At 40.4% G+C, this 15,094-nt stretch overlaps 1 protein-coding gene across 4 annotated transcripts; it reads right to left on the bottom strand.

Moving 5' to 3' along the window:
* Positions 1-266: 266 nt before the first annotated feature.
* Positions 267-14,816, bottom strand: znf451 (zinc finger protein 451). 4 transcript variants are annotated; one of them, XM_061745916.1, is made up of 13 exons: positions 14,731-14,816; positions 13,448-13,509; positions 11,857-11,964; positions 11,653-11,766; positions 10,137-10,248; positions 9,639-9,792; positions 9,429-9,555; positions 9,154-9,313; positions 8,744-8,891; positions 6,108-7,645; positions 5,958-6,023; positions 3,053-3,118; positions 267-1,025 (listed from the first exon to the last, which is right to left on the bottom strand). In XM_061745916.1, the coding sequence occupies exons 2-13, from the start codon at positions 13,502-13,504 to the stop codon at positions 985-987; spliced, it is 2,691 nt and encodes an 896-aa protein (XP_061601900.1). In that variant the 5' UTR covers positions 13,505-13,509; positions 14,731-14,816; the 3' UTR covers positions 267-984. The 4 variants fall into 4 exon arrangements, with proteins under 4 accessions (XP_061601900.1, XP_061601901.1, XP_061601902.1 ...); XM_061745917.1 differs by lacking the exon at positions 14,731-14,816 and adding an exon at positions 13,871-13,995; XM_061745918.1 differs by having other exon boundaries at positions 268-1,025; positions 11,857-11,940.
* Between the last annotated feature and the right edge of the window lie 278 nt (positions 14,817-15,094).

Below are 15,094 nucleotides of genomic sequence, written 5' to 3'. Positions count from 1 at the left end.
GGTTCTAAATGAATGCCATATTTTATATATACAGTATATATATATATATATATATATATATATATATATATATATATATATATATATATATATATATATATATATAGAGAGAGAGAGAGAGAGAGAGAGAGATATAGGACTGCGCTCAATGCCAGTGACTCCAGCAGCAGGAGAGGCAAGGTTTTCAATGCTGCTAAATTCCTCAACCACAAACGGTCCAGTGCAAATTAACTCGCTCCTGGAGTTCATAAACACTTGCCTTCACCTCCTGAACTACAATCACACCTTTTTTCCTTCTTAATTGTCTGACTGTAACAGATGTCTCAAATATCTTCAAGTATGCAGAGGATAAATGGCGAAAAAAAAAAACAACGCATATACAGCAAGTACAAGTCAAGAAGGCTCTTCAGAAGAAAGTTTATCTCAACAGGACATTAGTTAGGAAATAATAAAAAAAAAACAAAAAAAAAAACTTTATTAACTTTTTATTAACTTTATTAAAATATTTATTAACATCCATATAGTCACAGAACTGGACTGCATTATTATCAAACCTGTACTTTAGGATAAATTATAAACAAGTTTACTTATATCCTTTCTGTTGTACAAAATCAGGCTGATATCTGGACAAAAACAAAAGAACTCTTTTTTTGCAATTAAGCAATGAAACCAGAGACAGAGTTAGCAGCGGGGTCACAAGGTCAGCTGAGGCGTCGTGTCACTGAAACCGATAGCCCAGACGTCGACACATTGAAGAGCTCCAGTCTTTGAAACAGAAGCCTACTAATATATCAACGAGCTCAAAGTAAACTTTCAGAATATGTACTCTGGCCTCTTACGGCTGAAGTTACCCTTACAGCAAGAACAGAAGAAGTCAAATGAGCTTTAACATTTATTTCATATATCTGAATATAACGACCCTGCATGAAACATTTCAACAGAATGTCTACACCAGTGAAGATGCCATCGTTAACAGCAGACGACTTAAAACTCCATAAGACTTCTTTGAAGAGCTTCCGCCAACTCTGTAGAAATAAACAGATGCACAAAACACTATTACACCCACAGCATTTTATTACCAATTCATTTTCTACCCGTGTTCATTTCAAACACTATTATAATATAATAAATTTATAAATGCACAAAAAAAGTGTTTACATTAGTCCCATTCTAAACGGGACGGCGTGTATATACTACATAAACACGCTGACGTCCTTGATGAGGTCTTGGCTGCTCATCTGCATTCTGAAGGCTGTGGGGGAAATTTCCTTCATGGTTCAGCCAGCTAAGCTTTCAGCTTCATCCCACTCTTCAGCATCCAGGCCCGCCCCCTCCCCCCGAAACCCCATGAAATGTAGGTCATTGGCTTATACTGATTTTCTTCAAGCCAAAACTATTCCAACATTTCATAATGTTTCATAAATTGCAACACTACTCATGTTGTATACCGACTGGAATGCACCTGTGGTTGTTTTTATGTAGGCCTTACAAAAAGGAGATTGAGGGACAGGGTGGCTGAACATAAATATGCCATTCGTACCAAAAATGTGAACTACCCAATGGCCAAACACTATATGGAGGCACAACACACAGATGACTCTTCTCTACGAGTCTCAGGGATTGAGGTGATCAGTGTCGATGCAAGGGGTGGGGACAGAGTCAGGCGCCTCAAGCAGAGAGAGGCTTATTGGATTCATGTCCTGAAGGCCACCAGCTTCCCTGGCCTCAATGAGGATTTTGACCTTTCATCCTTTCTATGATTTAATATTTTTATTCACATTGCTCTTCTGTTTTGTCATGACTTTTCAGGCCATTTTGTGACTTACTGTCATGTTTTGTTTAAAGGAGGGGAGATTTTCTCTATATATTTAGCTTTATTATTCTTTGTATGGTCTTCATTTTGGTACTCATGATTCACGTTATACTGCTACTCTGTGTTACTTTTCAACAGTCAATTTAATTTTCCTTTTTTTGATTGTTCAGGAAGCAGAATATCTGGGTGCTCCTGCCGGCGCCTCCTTCAGGCCTGGAGGAGCATTGCAGAGACCTGAGGAGCCACAGCTGAACTGAATTCTATTTAATTTTGTTTGATTGTCTCTTGTCTCCATACACCCTGAGGAAGGCGCAAGCCGACACGCGTTGGTGTCTTTTTAGTATGTAACCCAAGTCAAATAAAGGTTTTTTAATTTTTTCAAGCCACCAGAGTGCCTGCATTTTTTCCTTTTGAGATTGATAAACAAAAGTTCAAGTTATATAGGTGTAGATGTTTGTAATCACACTAACTTACTCCCCTGGTCTCTTTAGCAAGTATTAAGCTATTTAATAATATTATTATTATTATTATTATTAATAATAATAAAAAGAATATTTAGGAAACAGCATCAGTACCTCACCCTACCTCTATCAAGCCCTTTAGATTCTCACTCTTTACATGCCACCATTACATGAAAATTGGTCATAATGGGTGGAAACGCTGACAATTAGTTTGACTAATGTTGTTGATTTGTGTAAAAACGAAAAAAAAACAGGGTATTAAAAATGGGCCGGCTATTTTCCCAGAAATCCTGAGACGCGGGCTCCTGAAAAACAAATGTACGCACATGCTTTAGTTTTACTTTGATCTGCTCGACTCTAAGAAACAAAACAAACCAACAAAAACATCTGATACGTGAGGGCAGGTGGCTGAAGTCAGTCTGTCGGAGATATATGCACTTAATAAAAAATTGGGAAAAAAAAGGGCATAAAAACTCCCCCTTTTTAAAAAAAAAATTATATGAACAGAAAGTGTGTGAGTGTGATTTGTCATTATTATATAAGAGGTCATAACCCATGCTGTAGCAGCATTATCATATTTGAGGTTGTAAAATTTTCAAAGTGGAAACAAGAATGACATGCTGAACCCCACACTAGAAAAAACTAGTTTTAAGAATTCTACCCCCTAAAATGTTTCTTACCCCACTGATAAAGATATGTTTCCTTATAACAACACACGTTTAACTAGATTAATGGAATATTATTTCTGGAGGGGCTGTTTTTGCAGTGCAACATATACCTGAAGACTCTCTGGCTTCTTCTGCACTCAAGGAAAGAGCCTGCTTCATTTCTTCATCAGAGTCACCTGTAAAGCAATACATAAAAACTGAGTCATTAAATGTGTTTATTTTTTTTTTAACTCTCTCTTTCCCCCATATCTGATTTTTCGCATTATTTCTTTCTTTTTTTTTTTTTTTTTTAATGTGACTTTATCAGACTGACTCCTGCGTAAACTCAAAGCCCTGATTTGACCCGTACCTGCAAAATAACAATATGATAAACTGCGGGGCACACTATAAACTCAGGAAAGAAAAAAAGAAGGAAAATGTGCTGATAGAAGAGGTCACTGGTGTGGGGGGGGAATGGAATAACAGATGTGTGCAATGATGGATATTACAGTGATGCCTCTGCAGAGGAAACAGGCCCATGTTTCAAAACATAAAGATGGTGAGGAGGAGAATCAAAGAAGGCGAGTTTAAATAATACCACGGGTGTTGTTTGAAGCAGGATCTTCTACCTCTACCTGCCTGGACTTCAGCCTGAACGACCCTGAGACTGAGCTCCGTTTCAAAACTTTATATCCATTTCCCATTTAAGAGCACACAGGCTGCATTTATACTGCAGAGCTTGATGGTAAAGCTAGTGCTGGGCGGTATACCGGTTCATACCGAATACCGGTGTTTATTTTTCTTATGATATGAATTTTTCATATACCGTAATACCGGTGAGTAGCGTACACAACGTTGGGAACGCCACGCGGCGCGGTGGAACGTAGCGCAGCTGGACACCGTTTGTGAGGGGACTGTTTAGCGAGTGAGTGAGTGAGCAGAGCCGGCAGGGAAAAGTCAACAGTGTCCGCGTGTAACCTAAATCTACCATGGCCTCAGCGTTAGGGCTCGGCCAAGTGAGGCTTTATAAATATATGGACTTTATTAATTTATTAAATATATGAGCGCGGAGTTGGCGAGGAGCTGCGCGTGGCGAGGAGCACGAGCCGGGCGCACATTGAGTCGCGCTGTGAAGCCTGATGGTTCCGCGTTAAATCGACGCGGAGCTTTCGCCGCAGGGTACGCCGTAGGTCGCGTAACCCACGGCGTAGGGCCTGCGTTGGTGTAACGCGGAACCATAAATCAGCCTTAAACCACACCTGCAGCCCGTCGGCTCATCAGGAGGAGAGGTTAAAACAGCGGGGCTGCGAGTTGTTCATTGCTGGTTCGTTTTGTTAACTCTGAGAGCTTTATTGGTTTGTTTGTTAGCTTGCTGGTGTTTTTTTTCTCTCTGGGATTTTTGAGTTATTTATGAAGAAGTTCTGAGTTCCGTGTGAGCAGTACTCGATATGAGGGGGGTTGTGATGGCACCCCCCCCTGAAATTAAAAACGGTCCAAATTATCTCCCCCTGATATAAAAAACGGTCCAAATCATCCCACCCTGAAATGAAAACGGTCCAAATCATCCCCCCTGTAAAACTGCCATCCCCCCTTTCCATCCCTTATGTAATTTCATCAATGAATGTGGTTTTACTGCTATTTCAACATTTAGAGTCATCACCAGAAAAATAACACCAGAAAAATAACTTATTTGACAATTTTCACCTGTTTCAAGTAAATTTTCACTTGAAATAAGTAGGAAAATCTGCCAGTGGGACAAGATTTATCTTCTTATTACAAGCAAAAAATCTTGTTCCACATGCAGATTTTTCTACTAATTTCAAGTGAAAATCTACTTGAAACAGATTGATTTATTGCTTGTGTAGTTGAAAAATACATGAGAACAGGACCTTGAAAAAAAAAATAATCGCATATTAAATCGCAATCGTAATATTGAGGAAAAAAAATCGCAATTAAATTATTTTCAAAAATCGTTCAGCCCTACATTAGAATCATAAGTGCTGCCACCTCATTGTAAATGGCATCATTTTGTGAGGCCATGCAAACCTGTATTTATACTAGTGTGGACATTAATGTTTTTCTACAATATTTCCTCCTCATGACAGTAAAATAGGCCATTCTAAGCCAATTTACTGCAGCAATTCCTTTCCAAATCATTAGAAAATGTGGTTAACACCCAGTTGTGCATGAAAAAAAAAAAAAAGTGATATACCGTGAAACCGATATAATTTTGAAAAATACCGTGATATACATTTTTGGTCATACCGCCCAACACTAGGTAAAGCGACCCCTATCTGATATCTGCATTTAGACCGGTTTGCTGCCAGGGGGGAAACAACCTTGCAGGGTAGATGAGCCTCACTACTGATCCTAAAGAGAGTGGAGCCACAGGCGAGAAAATAGGCAACCATTTAAATGAATGCAGTTGAAACAGAAGATGTAAAAATGGACCCATTTCCATTCGTGCATCGACATCCCTCCTGAGTTCCACAGTATTTGCACTTTTCTACTTGTGTTGCCAGCTGGTTCAGTAAAAGTTAAATGCTACAACTGAAGTCCAGAGTCCACCTCATTATTTTTGAAGTAGCGAAAGACAGAACGTAAAATATCCAAGTAATTACTTTCTGAAGCATTCTTGGAAGTCAGCAAAGGATTAGGTGCAACTTAAAGCAGACAAGAACGAGGAGAGCCTGTCCACCTGTGACATAAAATCGGATCCGTCTGCTGAGACAGAAATCCCCCGTATGTGATTCATATCAGTTTTATTTTCAGATATGAATCGGATAGGGCCTGCGACCAAATAGAAAACATCCAAATCCATGCATATTTTTTTTATTACACACAGGAGGAGGAGAATGAAAGAAAGAGGGAGAGAGAGAAAAATTGGTTCACTTCCCTGCGCGTGTACATGTGACCTTTTGAAGGGGCCAAAATCTGATCTGAATCTGATCTCCCTTCTGATCTGAAAAGATCAGATTTCCCGTTTTGGGCGACGGTAAGAGCTGTAAAGAGCTAGAAGTTTCGGCTTACACTTACCTGCTTTTCTCTCATCGTTGGGTGAATTCATGTTCAGCAACTCAGTCAGTGCTTCATCTTCAACCTCTGCAGAGACAATATAATAATCAAATCAAATGCTGCAGACAAACATGAGTGAACAATAAGTAATAAAAGTTTTAACCGATTTACCATTGTTGTCCGGTTTGATCTCCACAGCAACTATTACTTTCACATTGGCAGGCTCTGCTTTTACATCATCGCTGCGAGTCCTGGAGCTCACGCAGGGCTCCAGTGGACAGTGCTTGGAATGAAAGTGTTTATGGAAACTTGGTACACCCGTAAAACTTTCCGGGCATATCTTGCAATGCACATCAAATGTCTCGTCCTGGCTTAAATCTGGATGATCCTGGCGTATGTGAATCTTCATCCGTACGTAACAGTCCGCAGGCGTAGCACACGTAGCACACATGTACTGACATTTGCCTTCAGCGGCCAGATTTCTCATGCATTTTTTATACTTTATTTTCTTTGTTTCTTTGCCCTCTTCTGAACCCATGCAGGGGCATGTGGGCTGACTGGTAGGCTGACTGGTAGGCTGACTGGTGGGCTGACTGGTGGGCTGACTGGTAGGCTGACTGGTGGGCTGACTGGTGGGCTGACTGGTGGGCTGACTGGTTGGCTGAACCACGTCAGCGTCATCCATGCAGTAGTAGTCTTTACTGTGAAGGCTGCTGTAATGCTCCATGAACTCGGGCTGCGATTCAAACTGCATGCTGTCGCAGAGGCCGCAGAAGTGGAAGCTCTTGATTTCCCCATCGTGCTCATTCATACAGTGTCGACGCATCGTGGACTCTTTGAAGAACTTCTGAGGACAGTGTCCACAGATGAATCTCTGAAAACTGTGGCTGCTCACGTCGCTGCAGTGTTTGCGGACGGCCTCTTTTGAGTCGAATACGTCCTCGCACATCCTGCACATCCACTGCTTCGCCGCCGTGGCGGAGGATCTCCGCTGGGCCTTGGACGATGAAAGCTGGGGGACGGCGCTGCTGGTGGAAGGCTTGGCATCGAGGACTGTGACGATATCCTCAGCCACTTCTTGCTCGCTGAAGTAAGTGTGTCCACGGTGAGAGTCCGACACGTGCGACAGGATGTCTTCATAACGGGGCATCTCTACTTTGCACTTGCGACAGAAAAACAGGAAGTTGGAGAGGTGTGCTCCCCCGTGGAAGCGACTCATATGCAAGCGGGTAATTGAGGGATCTCCCATGTGTTTGCCGCACACGCCGCACTGATGGAAAACCTGGTTCACTGCCAGGAGGTGATTACTGGCCGCAGCCTCTTCTGAGAACTGGAGAGCACACTCGCAGACCCATGCAGACTTTGCGTTGAACCTCTGCCGTTTCGCTGGAGATCCATCACAATCCCTCTTCTTGTTTCTATTTTGAAAGGGTGTCTCGGAGCCAGCGGGCTGTCTTTTCCCCCGTGCTTCTTTTGTCCTCTGTGTGTGTTGAATTTCACTGAATCTGCTGAACTGAAGAAGTGCCTTTGCCATCGTTTTATTGACCTCAACGTCATGCTGCATCGATTCTTTGTGTGTCTCTATTTCAGCCTGGCTGAAGAAGATTTTAGAGCAGAGACTGCACTGCCCTCGTACTAGCAGCTGCTTCATTACATCCACGACGACTTTTTCAGCCTTGGCTACAGCACAGCCATGCCTGCAGTGCACACTGAAAAGAGATGGGGAAAAACATTTTAAAAAAAAAGGTCATTTGCTATAACATATGCCTGTTAGGAATGGGAGATATTTTACCGTTCACGATATACCGTCAAAAAAATTCCTCACGATAAGAATTTGTCATGTCGCGGTAAAAACGATAAATTCCCGTTGATGATGTTTTTGTGTAAAGCTGATTTTTGGAAGGAAGGAAGGAAGGAAGGAAGGAAGGAAGGAAGGAAGGAAGGAAGGAAGGAAGGAAGGAAGGAAGGAAGGAAGGAAGGAAGGAAGGAAGGAAGGAAGGAAGGAAGGAAGGAAGGAAACAAGGAAACAAGGAAAGGAGGAAGGAAGGGAGAAAAGAGGAAGGGAAGAAGGAAGGAAAGAGCAGGAGGAAAGGAGGAAGGAAGGGAAAAAAGAAGGAAAGAAAGAAAGAAAGAAGGAAAGAAAGAAAGAAAGAAAGAAAGAAAGAAAGAAAGAAAGAAAGAAAGAAAGAAAGAAAGATAAATTCCTGTTGATGATGTTTTTGTGTAAAGCTGATTTTTGGAAGGAAGGAAGGAAGGAAGGAAGGAAGGAAGGAAGGAAGGAAGGAAGGAAGGAAGTAAAGGAGAAAAGAGGAAGGGAAGAAGGAAGGAGAGAGCAGGAGGAAAGAAGGAAGGAAGGGGAAAAAGAAGGAAGAAAGGAAGGAAGGAAGGAAGGAAGGAAGGAAGGAAGGAAGGAAGGAAAGGGGAGAAGGAAGGGAGAAAACAAGGAAAGGAGGAAGGAAGGGAGAAAAGAAGGAAAGAAAGAAAGAAAGAAAGAAAGAAAGAAAGAAAGAAAGAAAGAAAGAAAGAAAGAAAGAAAGAAAGAAAGAAAGAAAGAAAGAAAGAAAGAAAGAAAGAAAGAAAGAAAGAAAGAAAGAAAGATAAATTCCCGTTGATGACAAACATGGCTGATCTGAGAGCGTGATAGATTCATAGTTAAAAAGGTGGAGTTGAATTGGTATTTTTTTTATCGTCATTTTTATCATTATTGGGATAAATGCCAGAAATGATCGTGATACATTTTTTAGTCCATACCGCCCATCCCTAATACCTGTGTATGTTTACAGTGCAGAAATCATTATGAAACCTACTTAAAGTGTGCTTGAGCTGCTTGATGCGAGTTCAGTACTTTGTGGCACAAAGAGCATCGCACATTGAATGCTACGTCTCTGCACAAAGTGATGAGACGATTCTTTGCATGCCTCGGAACAGGAACTGGCTGCGCTGCTCCTCTGCTTTCTATAACAGGAAAAGGAAAGTAAAAGGTCATCTTGATCTTAACTTACATCCTTTCCTTACATCCAACACATGCACATCAAATTTCATGGGGCAAATATTATTCACAATGTTTACAGGTTTTTCAGTGCAAGGTAACAATTCTCGATATTTTCTGTTCGACAACTCTTTCACTTCTGCACGTCCCAATTAACACATTTCTATTATTTGAATATGTGAAGTTTTGATACCGAATGGGGAAAAACTCAAGTTAAAAGAACTTTACCAGTCATGGTGAGCAACTCTGTGAAGTGTTTTTTAGCCGACATGTGCTGAAGACACTCATCTCGGAGGTTGAAGAGAAGACAGCAGGAAGGGCAGGCAAAACACACAATCTGCTGACATGTCTGATCCGCACTGTGGCCATGATCACTGGACGAGGATATCTTGTAATCAGAACAATTAAAAGTTAAAACAAATACCTCTACGGAGAAATTGCTTTTATAGATATTCATTATCTGGATAAAAATATGTCCACGAGAATGAGAACCGTGTATGCACCTTTGACTCGACGTGTCTCCTCCAAGCTTCTTTGGTCTGAAAATGCAGACCACAGGCGACACAGGCGACGAACTCGGCCGGGCTTCCTCTCAGACTGATTGCTGGGTCACAAGGGGAGTGATCAAACCTGTGCACAGGGCGTTTAATTCAACACCTGTAAGTCATAATGAAAGCGTGCTGCCGTGATCAGAATGAGATGGATGAGGTTACCTTTTTAAGTGTCCGTCGAGCAGGGAAGGGTTGTCATACACACGCCCACAGTTGATTACTGGGCACGTGTGTCTAGTTGAAGTATTTCTAGGAAAAGAAGCGACTGTGCGTCTTCTTGGGAAGGCAGAACCAGCCAGGTCTCCTGGTTTAACACCTAATTAAACACAACAACTCGGTTTGATGAATCAGTCTACTGACACAACTTCTGTTTATATGGTGGTGATAAGTGTAGTTAGAGCGATATTGCATTTACATGATTAGATTCATAGAATTACAAATATTACAATAATAATTGCAAATAATTTACATTTTAATTAACCCTGAGCTGAAAAGGGTCAGGGCAGTTGCATAAAATGGTTTTATAATAGAAAATAGTGTATAGGAACACTCCAATCCACAGCAGGATTTGAAATCACTCAAGTTAGCTGAAACAGACATTTGAAAATGGAGGTGTCATTAAGCATGAGAAATGACTTCTGATCTGGATTAAGGATTCACCTGGCATCTTCAGCCACATGTCCACACAGCGTTTTGCTTCCTGTTGAGTCCCATTTGTGGAGCTAATAGCTAACTCCCGCTGCCCGTGAACTCTTTGTAAGAACTGTTTTTCCTGAAAGAGACAAAGAAATACCAGCTCAATAACATAATCAGACTTTGTTTGTGGACAACATAAAAAACTTACTGTATAGTATGTCAGTGAGGAAAAACAGAAAATGTTTGATTATGGTACTTCAAGTAACAAACGCTAAGATATTGTATTAAATACATATTTTTTAATGATTGCATCATATCTTTAATTCATTCTATTTTTTATAGGTTATTTGTGCAATTTTCTATTCTGTCCACATGGCGGCGCTGCTACAATTAAATTTTGGTCATACAGCTCAAACAGACAAAAATGAAAGTATAAGTATAATTATACTTTCGTATAATTTTGGGGGACACTTGGTAAAAAAAAAAAATGTATCTTGCATTCTCAAACTATTAATCTTTGATTGCCAGTATAAATTTTATTCCAATTGAAGGGGACTCTCTGAATTAGAAATAGCAATTAAAAGACTTTGTCCAACGTATCACACAAATAATCACCACATTTAAAAAAAAAATTTTTTAAAGATTTTTGGTGCTGTAGTGGCCCTTTATTCAAGTTGCAGACAAGAAGGGGGTAGAGAGAGAATGGGGATGACATGCAGCAAAGGTGCGCAGGCCGGGATTCGAACCTGCAAGTACTGCAGTATATGAGCCGCCTGCTTAACCCACTGCGCCACCGAGCGGCCCAATCAGCACAATTCTAAATACATTTGCAAAACCGGAATGACACCAAAATCAAGGAACTGCCTTCTGTCTGTGTAGAGGAAGAAATTTCTTTGCCGATTAGTGTTGCTGATGTAGTCATCTAAACTGCTGAAACACTGTGAAACAGGTGCCTACAGAAGAAACTCTCAAGTGAACTATACATTAAAATCACTTAGAAATGAAAACACTGAGCTCAAGTCTCCTTCTTAACCTGAAGAGTGAGCAGGCCGCTTCTTTTCACCAGACAGGGTGGGGTTTCTCCGACCGGACGTAGCATGTTTTTGTGAGGGAAGCTCACATTAGCTCCCCAAGGGAACACGGGGAGAACATGCAAACTCCACACAGAAAGGTCCTTTTCACCAACCCCACCCAGGGTGTGGGCGCTGAAGTCATGGGGAAACTTAACACGCATTCAGCGCCCACAGCGTCCCCAGGAAGAATTGAACCCAGGACCTTCTTGCTGTGAGGCGGCTGCACTACCAGCTGCGCCACAGGGCCCCCACAACTTTAAAAAAATATATTTTCTTTCAAAACTTCAAAATTAAATCCAAGTATTACATAAAACCATAAGGTTTTACAAGGTTTTGTAAACAAAATGTTAAGTCTGAATGTGTTAAATGCACGACACATAAGACAAATAATTGACAACTGAAATCAGACCATTAAGTCTAACAAGCACCAAGTCCTGGCTGCTCATTTCATGACGAAGAAGCTTCACCTTGAAAGCTCTGCATCTATCTGCCCTTTCCTTTTTCTCTCGAGCCACCTGGTTTGCCAGTCTTTCCAGCGTAGATGTTACACGCTCTTTGCGTTGGGTGATTTTATCTTCGAACTGCAAATGAAAGAAGAACACAAGATTTTCAGAGGACTCTAGGATGCTATGAACACTATTTAATGAACAAATGATCTGTTTAGCTCAAACCTTCACTGTCAGTGGTGAACATCCCTCATCCTCACTGTCACTCGACAGATTAATACATTCCAACACCGGTCGAATAGGACCTTCCTGAAGTCGGAATAAGATGACATGCTAGATTTAGAAAACAATTTTACAATGCAAAACTTCAGTAAATAAGATCTGTGCTTTAAAAATAAAAAAATATATTATATTAAAGTACCACTGAAACTTTAACAAAAATGAGCATAAGATTATGAGATGTTGCCCTTAAAATAAAGGGCTTAACATGTAGGATTATTTGAACGGATGCACTTTTGTCAAAAGTATTCACGCCATCTGTATTGTCCTTAGTGATGCTGTAGTTATCTGGGGCTCTTGCTTTAGTGTCTTTGGTCTTCACCAAGAAGAACCCAGACAGACTGAGATCTGATAAATGACTCAGTCAGGATATGACGCTAAAACCATGGTGTTTGAAAACTAATGATCTACGATGCCTCAAAAAAAAAAATTTAAAAATTAAAAAAAAAATAGCTCCTTCAATTTCACTTTTTTTATTGACATGTTCAGCTCTTAAAGCCCTATTGCTCTTTGTATAATGAAAATGTTATTGTTATCTTTGACCAGGCAACTTAAAATTGAATAACAACAATAATTTTAAAATAGAAGTTAGAAATCTTTGGTACAATTTTTTTGGTACCATTTCTTGAGCACTGATACATGAATGAAACAAAATGCCAATCTCATCTGATCGTCAGGACACAGAAAAGAGTTTGAGCAATGTGCCCAATCAAAAGGCAAGGGACACAAATGAACCCACCTGATATAATCGTGTTAGCTTTTAAAACAGAAATGTGAACAGTAGGAATGGGTGATATTTTACCGTTCATGATAAACCGTCAAAAAAATTCCCCACGATAAGAATTTGTATCTCGCGGTAAACATGATAAATTCCCGTTGATGAATTTTTTGTGTAAAACTGATTTATGGATGGATGGATGGATGGATGGATGGATGGATGGATGGATGGATGGATGGATGGATGGAAGGAAGGAAATGAGCGAGAGAGAAAGAAAGAAAGAAAGGAACCTAAAAGGAAAGAAAGAAAGAAAGAAAGAAAGAAATTAGCCTAAAAAGAAAGAAAGAAAGAAATTAGCCTAAAAGGAAAGAAAGAAATAAAGAAAGAAATGAGCCAAGAAAGAAAGAAAGAAAGAAATTAGCCTAAAAAGAAAGAAAGAAAGAAGGAAAGAAGGAAATGAGCCTAAAAAGAAAGAAAGAAAGAAAGAAAGGAAATGAGCCTTAAAGGAAAGAAAGAAAGAAAGAAATGAGCCAAGAAAGAAATAAAGAAAGAAAGAAGGAAATGAGCCTAAAAAGAAAGAAGGAAATGAGCCTAAAAGGAAAGAAAGAAAGAAAGAAAGAAAGAAAGAAAGAAAGAAAGAAAGAAAGAAAGAAAGAAAGAAAGAAAGAAAGAAAGAAAGAAAGAAAGAAAGAAAGATAAATTCCCATCTACGACGTTTTTGTATTGATATTTTTTTATCGTTATCGGGATAAATGCCAGAAATTATCGTGATACATTTTTTAGTCCATACCGCCCATCCCTAGTGAACAGATGACTCACCGACACAAACTCCACTTCTTCATACTCATCATCTGCTGCTTCGGTTGGAGAAGACATTTTATCTGAACAAAAAATGAGAAATGAATGCATCTCCTGAAGTAGAAGTCCAAACTAACGTCTGTAACAAAACAGGAGCGAGCATTAACTCGTTGGTGAGTAAGTGTCTAAAAATATGTATAGACAAGTGTAAGGCCTGCTGACAAAATTAGGACACATCAGTACACTTCTCAAATGTCTAAGCTAACCACGAAAAACAGCACAACTATATTATTTCCCGACATTAAGGAAAAGACGAGCTTCATCGACACTAATAACTCCACGTTCTGTTTCGATAGCTGTTCAGGACACACTTAGCAACCGTTTAGCGACGTCGTCTAAAGTGTCAAAAATACGATTCCCTCCGGTGAAATGTGGGCCACTTACATTAAACACGACTACAAGGCAAGGAAAAATTAAATATAAAACGCATTTTTCCTTCTCGATTTGCCACAAGAATGTGTTTCCTTGTGTGCTGCAACTGTAGCATGAACAGTTTTAAATCAGTGTTGTTGCTGTGCGCGTCCTGGCCACCAGGGGGCGGTGATGAGAGCAGAACTGTTCTCCTGCAAACGCGAAGAAGACGGAGTTCCGCCTGAAGCTTGATTTATGGTTCTGCGTTACACCAACGCAGAACCTACGCCGTACGGTACGCGGCGACCCGCGCATTACGGCGTAGGCTCTGCGTCGATTTAACACCGCGTTTAACGCCGCGTTCCATTTGTCCTCGGAAGTCGGAATTTCCCAGTTCCCAATCGGAATTTTCAACTGGAACGCACCTCGAAGTGGGATTTCCTACTGGGAAAGTGGGAGAAGCTTTACCACCCCCGAGTTACCATTCAAAGATGGCTGCCATTCCCAGTTCCCAGTTCCGATTTCCGAGGTAAATGGAAATTTAATGTAAAAAAATTAATAAAATAAAATAATTGTTCTGCAGTCCCTTGTAATAAGTGATAGTTTTGCCACCTTACTCAAATGGGAAGGCAAAACATTAAAATCGTTCACCAAGAGGTTTACTTGTCTACTTTTATCAACCATCATCAGATTTTAAAGCTTTATTTGCAGGAATACAGAACCGTATTTCTGAGCTCGTGGTAAAATTAGGTAAGCTAACGTTAGGTAAACTGGCAGGCATTTCCTGTAGGTCGGAACGGGTTTACCTTTCCTAACTAATGCACCAACAGGCATGTTAAAGTTTGCATTTTCCAAAGTTAATCGACTCGATAAAAGTGATGAAGCGTATTTACCCGAAGTCTTTCCAGTGATTTGTTATGTATCGCTGCAGAGTGCTGTACTGACCCGCAGGTTGAACATCCACATCAGTTTGAACCAGTTTTTAGAGTCTGGTCTGACACGTCACTGGCGGGTTCACTTCTTTTCTACGCGGAGTGTGCCGCGCGGACGGGGTTAGGGTTTCTGGTTGTTTATTTATTTATATTTATTATGTATTATTTATTTTATAACAAAAATGCAAACCGGCTCAAGTAGAATTACAGCCGTTGTTGTGCCGTATTCAGCACCCCTGCCGTGAAAAGCAGATTGTGTTTTCACCCACATCTGTTGATTTGTTTGTCTGTTCAAAGGGTGCATTCTGTCATTTTTTTACTATTT

Source organism: Cololabis saira, chromosome 17, assembly GCF_033807715.1.
Source record: "Cololabis saira isolate AMF1-May2022 chromosome 17, fColSai1.1, whole genome shotgun sequence".
Taxonomy (NCBI): Eukaryota; Metazoa; Chordata; class Actinopteri; order Beloniformes; family Belonidae; genus Cololabis; species Cololabis saira.
This window is presented reverse-complemented; position numbering and strand designations above follow the sequence as displayed.

Excerpts from the sequence above, each read along its gene's own strand:
- znf451 (XM_061745916.1), bottom strand. The coding sequence starts at position 13,504 with ATGTCTTCTCCAACCGAAGCAGCAGATGATGAGTATGAAGAAGTGGAG. Across the intron at positions 11,965-13,447 it reads AAGAAGTGGAGTTTGTGTCG|CATGTCATCTTATTCCGACT; the intron begins GTGAGTCATCTG and ends TTCTAAATCTAG. Across the intron at positions 1,026-3,052 it reads AGAAGCCAGAGAGTCTTCAG|AGTTGGCGGAAGCTCTTCAA; the intron begins GTATATGTTGCA and ends TTATTTCTACAG.